Source organism: Hoplias malabaricus, chromosome 1, assembly GCF_029633855.1.
Source record: "Hoplias malabaricus isolate fHopMal1 chromosome 1, fHopMal1.hap1, whole genome shotgun sequence".
In the NCBI taxonomy this organism is placed as follows: domain Eukaryota; kingdom Metazoa; phylum Chordata; class Actinopteri; order Characiformes; family Erythrinidae; genus Hoplias; species Hoplias malabaricus.
In genome coordinates, this window is record NC_089800.1 from 25745526 (window position 1) to 25755015 (window position 9490).

The following is a 9490-nucleotide window of genomic DNA, read 5'->3' on the forward strand; positions in this document are numbered from 1 at the left end:
GCACAGGAGGAAACCGGAGCACCTGGAGAAAACCCACGCAGACACAGGGAGAACACCAAACCCTGGAGAGGGCACCACTCCTACGCAGCATGACACACACCCACACATTCACCAGCATGTGTTTTTGGATCATCAGAGGAAACCAGAGCCCTCTGAGGAAATCCACAGAAACAAGGAGAGAACACACCAAACCCAGAGTTGTATTTGTTGACAAATGCAAACATATTAGTGTCATAAAATCTTAAATTATCTACAATATATGGTTATTTAAAAAAAACAAAACATTTGTTTTTCATGGAAATTTTTTTATTTTCGGTTTTCACAAGTTGAGACACACTTTATCCAAATAAACATCATTACTATAGTCCCAGTGCATAACCAGGGAACAGTGAGTGATTCTCCTGGAGATTTTTAATGAATCATAACCTACAATTCATTCTCTACGGCGCTAATACAAATTACAGCATATAACATACTACAATCCAAGTCCAATCCAAATCCAAGTTACAAACTATGCAAATTATTAAACAGATATTGAATTTTGTTTTGTTGTGGTCTGTACTTTAGTGTTTAAGACATTTCTCTGCCAGGATTTGTGCCTATTTGTTGGACACTAACCACTGATTTTAGCTATAAGCATTCTGAGAGTGAAAAGACATGCAGGCACATTGCAAGATTATACTTAAGCACTGGGATGTAGTCATAATGAGAATTTGTGTGTTTTATTTTTTCTGCTTTATTAGATTAGATTCAGAGATTTATATCGTTTTAGGTCCTGCCTCTGACACACAGGTCGTACTGGCAGCAGTAGACATTCTCTCCAGCTGTGCAATCCTCCTCACAGGTCTGAGAGAAAGAGTCATCTATAGAAGACACAGACAGGTTGCCTTCATTTTGATCATTGATTATATAAAATCCCCATTTCTACAAAAGATGAGACAATTTCTGAAATCTGTAATTTGTTAGTTAACTTGAAACTTTATCAGACAAAATGAAAGAGAATAGAAAAAGGTCAGTGTTTTCACTGACAATCTTAGTTCTACTTGTTAAATGTAATGCAGCACACTAGGATAGGGACATGTTCACCACTGTAACACTGGGTACAATTAGCGAGGCACAAGGAATCAGCTGCAAATGTGAAAAAGGTTTTTTTTAAACTGAAATGTGAACAAAGAACAAAACCCAAATGAGCAAAGGACAAAAAAAGTTAAACATACTTAACAGTACTTTAAATGAGGAAAAGCACAGCGTACTGTGATACAATAACAAAATATACACAGAAGTAGAAATGATGGTCGACAAAAACACTAAGACTAGACAAATCAGAGTCAAATAAAACTAAATAGAGGCAGAGATAAACCTACAAGCTAACATGGGTGGAGTTGCCATCTTTATGCTAGCATATGTCTCTCCAAAATACCAAAGTAAGCCCCCAAATCAAAGTTAAGTAATAACATGACATGACAGTGATTTTCCAAATAACTCCCAAGCACATATGGCTATGGCCATCACAGTAGCGTGACCGTTTCTCAGACTTGAGGTCTTGATGGTCACATACATTCAGCAGAGGTTTCTGCCTTCGTCCTTTACGCACCAAGATTTCCCCTGGCTTCCCTGAATCATTTCATGATATTATGAACTTTAGATAATGAAAGATGCAATCTTGTCTTTGAACGGACAATTTTCTCATGAAAAATAGTGAACCACAATCCACCCTGTCTTGCAAAGACTAAGCCCCTTTGGTTGATGTTTATTTTATACTCCGTATGGATGACCCCAACTGTTACTAGTTAAACTGCTAATTATGGAACCTTCTAGATAAGTGTCATTTGTATTATATTTTCAGTCTTATTTTGCCAGTGTCACAATATTTTTGAGTGTGCTGCAGGTGTCACTTACTATTGATTCTTTATTTAAAACACAGGATTGTCAGTGAAAACACTGAAAAATGTTTCTTTGTACTTCCACCAATTACGTTTCAAAAAATTTAGCAAATTACAGCTTTTAGATTTTATGGCATTTTAAAAGTCCCAACTTTTCTGGAAATGGGGTTTGTAAAATCACAGCATATAATAGATGATGTATTATTTAATATAAATAAAATTCAGATTATATCATATAGAAACTTGTCCATAGTACATTATTGTAACTAAAGGTTACAGTATTTGTATTTATTTCTTTTTTGTTTGTTTGTTTGTTTGTGGACATTAATAGCAGCATTGAGAACTTACAGAACACAGTGGTTTTGCAGAATTTGCTTGATTCTGGACATTCTGTGGGAGTCTTACAGTCCCCATTTACACAGGTGTAGCATTTGAGGGAATGCACTGTAGGAATAGATTAAGAATTAATCAGTAGATTCATTTTATAAAGCGATAAGCAGGTAAGAGTAGATGCAGTAGGAAATGTTAAATGTCTCAAAGGGAACTTCCACCACAATTGCAACATAATTTTGTCATCAAATTCCTTCAGATATTCCTTCAGAAAAGCTAGTTTTTATTTACTCTCCAAAGAGCCAATGGACCTACACCTTTTTAGAGGATTGTGTAGACACATTAAGATGCATTCAACTCTATATAATTCTAGCTACATTACATCTTAAGTATTATTTATTATGAAATTATCATTGAAAGAAATTAACTGACATTTCAAAAAATAAAAAAGTATTTAAGGTTTGTATAAAATAAATATTGAATAATAATGAATAATAACAGGTATAACAAATATATAACAAATAAATATATATAACAAATAATAATAATAATAATAATGAATACAGGTCATTGTTCAAAAGGTTTCAACACACTTACATAATCATTTCATAAAAACTCACATAAACCCATTTAAACATTTGAAAGCAACTAGCGTTAGTTGTAATAGAGGCTGCTTTAATCAGTTTCACCCCCAAGAGAGTTATGACAACTGACTCTTGTTTGAGCATTTTTTAGAATGTAGGTTATGTAGGTTTTATCAGTTGTGATTCAATGTGTAGGTTTTTTAAAGAGCTTTGGGAACACAGAGCTATACAATATAGTGTTACAGAGATTTGCAGTTATTTCAAATGCCTTTATCAATGGTAACACAATGTACAAAAAGACTGTGCTATGCTGAAAGAAGGTAATTTTCCTTGATTGCATTCTCATGATTACATGACAGTTTCACTTTTATTTTCATCTTCAAAGTTAACAAAAATGCAACATTGAGTAAGATTTTTTTGGATATATTCCTGAAAAATGTGCAAAATGATCAACTTATAATAGCCTTTGAAACTGGGTGAATCTCGGCATTGTGTCCTAAAATACCTTCATTAACATACAGACAGCAGCTGTTCTGTATCGGTTTATGTCAGAAGGTTCTAAACCTAAAAAAAATATTGCTGGTTTAAGAGATTCGTCAGTATTTTTTAATCATTCTTACCAGTGGTGCTATACAGGAGCAGCAGCAGGCAACAGCACAGGAGCAGCTTCATGTTGATGACAGGACAGGTATACAGAAAGTGTGTATGCCAGAATACCTTTATTCATCAGGTTTTTAAATGCATCCAAAAAATGTCACCCAGCAGGTTCCATGAAATGGAATGATTCATCTAACTTAGTTATTCATTACAAACCCTCAAAATATGTAAAATATATACAAAGGGTTGCATTCTCAGACAGAGATTAAGCCTGGTCCAGAACTCCACATCAATTTGAATTCAGATTTCCTACAGAGAAAATAAAATAAGGTTTGCAACTAGGCCTTATCCCAGGCTGGGGAACACTAGGCATACATAGTTGTCGGCATGACAAAGCCTCAATCTACAACTGCTAATATGACTTGAGAAGGAAATCTCTGTTTCTTAATATAATCTAAAAGTAAGAAATTTGATTCCTTCAAGTCCCACTCTGGGTGACTGTCTGTGATGAGTGGGGTGTGTTCTCCCTGTGTCTGCATGGTTTCCTCCAGGTGACTGTCTGTTAGGAGCGTGGTGTGTTCTCCCTGTGTCTGTGTGAGTTTCCTCCGGGTGACTGTCTGTGAGGAGTGTGGTGTGCTCTCCCTGTGTCTGTGTGAGTTTCCTCCGGGTGACTGTCTGTGAGGAGTGTGGTGTGCTCTCCCTGTGTCTGCATGGGTTTCCTCCAGGTGACTGTCTGTGAGGAGTGTGATGTGTTCTCCCTGTGTCTGCGTGGGTTTCCTCCGGGTGACTGTCTGTGAGGAGTGTGGTGTGTTCTCCCATGGTCCAAAAACAGGTAGGTGGATTGGAGACTCAAAAGTGTCCATAGGTGTGAGTGTGTGAGTTAATATGTGAGTTTTTGTCACCCTGTGAAGGACTGGTGAACCCTCCAGGGTGTGTTCCTGCCTTGTGCCGGGTGATTTCGGCCCCACCGCGACCCTGAATTGGAGAAGTGGTTAAAGATGAATTAATGATGTAATTAATAAAGATGAATTAATGAATTTGAATCCTCATGTCAATGAAAGGAGAAATGTACAAAATACACTCAAATAGCAGTGTTTTATTGCTCTCTATACAGTCCTGAAAAACAAAATGGGTGTCTGTCGTTGTCAAATATTGTAAAGAAAAAAAAAATAGATTACAGTAATTATATGTTGATGCTGCAGTTGATTTGGTAAAATCACTATTCATCATCGACATTTCGTAATCTATGCCTGAATGTTTTGTATCACTGACATATATAAAGCATCTCTAAATGTTCTGAAACTTCTTACACTGTGACTCATGCTGATGCTGCAGATTATTAAACAAAATGTTTCAATCATATTAACCCCTGTAGTTTCCAAGATTAATATGGAGAACTGAGTCATGGTCAGAAGCGGCCTGTGTCCCCTGAGAGCAGAGTAAACTCTCCAGAGCCCCCCAGTGGGAGACAAGAGACAGATCATCAGACTGTGTGTATGTGAAATGTTTACATGTCTACCATTAATGACCCTTTTTAATTTGCTCTAAATGCTGAATAAATAATAAAACAAATAATCTAGTTAACCCATAAATCCTGCTTTGTAAAACAGGCCCCAGGAAGTATTTCTGTCTGTTTTCTGATGACTAGTACGGAGCCCCTGAAGGGACATGGTGAGAATTTCTTTTTAGGGAAAAATCTCATGAGCACCACTTAGTAAGTCGTCAGCACCACTTTTCTTCTCTGTCTGGCAACATGGCTGAGAAGGAGTGCTGTAACTCCTCCATCATGGACGAAGACCTATTTAACTGTTAAAAGTCACGTCGCATTGTAGAAACATATATTCAATGACTTAATGACAAGTTGTGTGTGAGTTATATTGGGAGAGTAGAGATCATCAGGGTAAATATTTAGTGGCTTGTGGCATCCGAATGCCACAGCTTTATTTTCTAACATGGAATAACCTTTATGTCTCTATATTTGAGACCTAGCTGAAAGTATACCCCTACAAACTCACCAATATCCATTTGAGCTACATCATTACTGCACCACAGAAATAGCAGACATTCTAGAAACAGAAAAACATACTAAGTGGTGCTCACAATATATTAGTGGTGCTCACGACATACTAAGTTGTGCTCACGACATACTAAGTGGTGCTCACGACATACTAAGTGGTGCTTATGACTTACTAAGTGGTGCTCACGACATACTAAGTGGTGCTCACGAAATACTAAGTGGTGCTCATGACTTACTAAGTGGTGCTCACGACATACTAAGTGGTGCTTATGACTTACTAAGTGGTGCTCACGACATACTAAGTGGTACTCACAGCATACTAAGTGGTGCTTACGACATACTAAGTGGTGCTTACGACATACTAAGTGGTACTCACAGCATACTAAGTGGTGCTTACGACATACTAAGCGGTGCTCACGACCTACTAAGTGGTGCTCACAACATACTAAGTGGTGCTCATGACATACTAAATGGTGCTCACGACTTACTAAGTGGTGCTCACGACATACTAAGTGGTGCTCATGACATACTAAGTGGTGCTCATGACATACTAAGTTGTGCTCACAACATACTACATGGTGCTCACGACTTACTAAGTGGTGCTCACAACATACTAAGTGGTGCTCACGACTTACTAAGTGGTACTCATGAGATTTTTTCCTTAAAAAGAAATTCTCACCATGTCCCTTCAGGGGCTCCATAGACTAGTTTCTTTACATTTATTCATTCATTCATTATCTGTAATCGCTTATCCAATTCAGGGTTGCGGTGGGTCCAGAGCCTACCTGGAATCATTGGGCGCAAGGTGGAGAATACACCCTGGAGGGGGCGCCAGTCCTTTACAGGGCAACACAGACACACGCACACATTCACTCACACACTCACACCTATGGACACTTTGGAGTCACCCATCCACCTACCAACGTGTGTTTTTGGACCGTGGGAGGAAACCGGAGCACCCGGAGGAAACCCACTCGGACACAGGGAGAACACACCACACTCCTCACAGACAGTCACCCGGAGGAAACCCACGCAGACACGGGGAGAACACACCACACTCCTCACAGACAGTCACCCCGAGCGGGAATCGAACGCACAACCTCCAGGTCCCTGGAGCTGTGTGACTGCGACACTACCTTTTACATAAAAAAAAAAAAAAAGTTAAACAACTTCATATCTCCAAAATGATAACTTTACAAGAGATGGAAAGAACCTGTAATAGAAGTCAACGAAATGGGAGTTTAATCAGAGTTATCTGAACCATTTCCCTTTATCATGGAAAATTGAGACAACGTCAAAAGTAGCTTTCCATTTGAAGTTAAATATTTTTTTTATTGCGAAACCCCAAATCATTCACATTAAAGTGAGTTATGTGTAGATCTTTGCAGACGTAATACACTTCATAGACTGCTGTAGATTATCTACTGAACTGCTGAAGATCAGAGCCTCTGACTTATAATTTACATATTAAGATTTGCTTTGATTTGATAAAACATCCCGCAGTATGTATTCCACTCATAGTCTATGATACAGATTCGCTACCAGCATCCTCTCTGGGTTAGTGTATTTATATTTTTATTTATTTATTGTAATATAATGGCAGAGATGGATAGATGGCTAAAAAAGCACCACTTTGCCAAGTGAGTATACCAGCGTGGCGGAACTAAACAGCAGCGCATCTCGAGACTCGCTGAGCACTTAAACTTCTCTTTAGGACTGACATTAAGCTCAAAAATGCACTTTAAAAAGTGTGTCTTTAGAGCCAAGCACAAGAGGTGCTCCAATTTTCCCACTGAGTAATGAGATGAGTGTCATTTGCTTGGCAGGGAAAGATTCCTAATTTCAGAAATGGTCAGATTTGCATACATTCTTCACATTGCTGGCATTGAAAGTTTGCCGGAGCGGCTGCTTACTGTTCTTTGGCTTGGCATTGCACCACTGAATAGAAGGAATGCAGTCTAAACGAATCTCAAAATCTCTTCATCTACTGGGGGTTCTATCAGATATGATGTAAATTAATGATGGTAACTGAATAAGGGAAAGAGCCTAAGTCTCTCCATGCAAAACACATGTCAGGTACTTTGTTATTGACTGTACTTTGTACTTAACCTAAGATGAATTTCTTTGTATTGTGGGATTCTTTATTTTTCAGTGCTTCTTAGTTTCTATACAATATTCAATGCTGAGTAGGATATGGAAAGGATGTGAAATAACTGTTCACCGTGCTATGTAATAAAATCAGTCTACTCTGACCAACGTGCAGCAAAAAAGGGAATTTAAAGTTCACACTACAGTTTCTTAGACATATTAAAAAGACCAATCATTTTAAAGGTTATGGGTTTCATCTGTACATCCGCAAAAACCTTCTGTGTCATATAAACATCTGAAGAAGAGGTTAGTCATTATTATTGTGGTTAACATTACTGTTAAACCAGATTCCTGACGCATGTTCAAAGTCTAAATGTAGGCCATGTGTAGAGAATGAGGACGTTTTACTGAGATCAGTCAGCAGGGGCTGCTATTGAGCTTGTCTTGTAATGTGGTTCAATTGAACTAACCATATTCTATAGATTTAATTTGTCTTCACATTAATGAGCATCATCACAGCCCTTATCAGTTCTTTTCAAAGATGGAAATGGACTGATACATTTCTGAAAATGTGCTCCAGTTTCAGTTTAGCGGAAGTTATGATAATTCCAGTGAAAATTATCTTTCAGCCAAATCTATTCCGGTGAATAGCAAGAGTTTACAAACACAACATCAACGGATTTCTAACTAGTCGCAGGAGGATGAGTAGGGGCCACTGTATTTCACAGCAGGTGAAAGTCGATATCTCTCAGAATAATCCCACTGTGTTGAGTAGGTGCACAAAGCCATCGTTTTCCCTTCTCCTGCAGCAAATTGGCAAAACAGAACCTCCTCCATTAAGTCTCATAAATCTTAGCTGATGTGACAGAGGGTAATGAAGCAGTGTTCTAATGTGCCTGTTTGTGTGTGTGTGTGTGTGTGTCTTTGTGCATGCCTGCTAGCAACTAGCAAGTCACAGAACAGCATAGCCCATGCTTAAGCTAGTACAGGATTTAGTAAACAGGCTTATAAACTTAGCCACTTTAGCTAGCTAACACTTGCTAGCTAATAAAATATAATGCTAATTATGTTTTTACAAAATTAAAGCACACGTTTGATCTGATGCTGTGTGTGGTTTAAAAGTAGTCATTGGCTTATACCTGGAGGAATGTATAATAGATTATTTTAATGAATAAGCCCAGTGTGAGAGTGGCAAGTGGCAAATGCCATAACTGAACGTATAGTTGAAACGAGGGCCAGACGAATGGATATTTCCTGGTAAATTTCAATAAGTGAACATTTTGAAAAGAAAGCACCCTGGGAATAAAGGGGTGTTTAAAGTATTAAAGAGGAAACATAGGGACCTGGGGCCTTAGGGATGACTACAGTAATGCTTCAAGAGGGCCAGACATAAGGAATAAGGCTAGCTAAATCTAACCTTAAATCACTTGCAAAAAATAAATTAATCATGTAAACATCTGACTTGTTTTGGAGCTGAGCAAAGCTTCATTTGGCCAAAGCTGAACCTAAATCAGACTCCAGCTTTGCTCTCTAAGGAGAAGATGCATGAGTTACAGTGAAGCCCTTCTCATACAAGTGCTAAGCCCACCATAGGAAGATGACATTAAACTCTTTGGCATCTCATACAGTACATATGTTCTGCTTGTCCTTGTCTGTGAATTGGAATGGAGCTTACCACAGCGAGACGTGGCTGGCGCTTTATCTCGTAAGCCCCCGGTATAGCTAATCAAATAACCAGCCAGGCGTGAAGTCGTCCTCCACTCCGCTCCTTCACGTAGACCCAGCCACGAGTGGCTCACTGAATCAAACAGGACATGGGATTTAAGAAATGGAGCCGGATTCTTCAAGAGGAGCCCTGCATCTTAGCAATTAGGTGGAGGGGTATTACAGAGATCATGGGTGGTAAAATATATAGATCATGGACAGGGGGAAATCTATAGAAGCCCTTAAAGCCCTCAAGTTGCTGCTAGGCTGGAAAAAAAAGGACAGGC

At 38.6% G+C, this 9490-nt stretch overlaps 1 protein-coding gene across 1 annotated transcript; it reads right to left on the reverse strand.

The window, feature by feature from the left end:
- Nucleotides 1–298: 298 nt before the first annotated feature.
- On the reverse strand, nt 299–3495 carry ly6d (lymphocyte antigen 6 family member D). Its single transcript, XM_066662517.1, has 3 exons — nt 3418–3495; nt 2232–2327; nt 299–863 (listed from the first exon to the last, which is right to left on the reverse strand). Exons 1-3 carry the CDS (start codon nt 3467–3469, stop codon nt 769–771), a joined length of 243 nt encoding a protein of 80 aa, XP_066518614.1. The 5' UTR covers nt 3470–3495; the 3' UTR covers nt 299–768.
- Between the last annotated feature and the right edge of the window lie 5995 nt (nt 3496–9490).

Excerpts from the sequence above, each read along its gene's own strand:
- ly6d (XM_066662517.1), bottom strand. The coding sequence starts at position 3,469 with ATGAAGCTGCTCCTGTGCTGTTGCCTGCTGCTGCTCCTGTATAGCACC. Across the intron at positions 2,328-3,417 it reads GCTCCTGTATAGCACCACTG|TGCATTCCCTCAAATGCTAC; the intron begins GTAAGAATGATT and ends CTATTCCTACAG. Across the intron at positions 864-2,231 it reads CTGCAAAACCACTGTGTTCT|ATGACTCTTTCTCTCAGACC; the intron begins GTAAGTTCTCAA and ends TGTCTTCTATAG.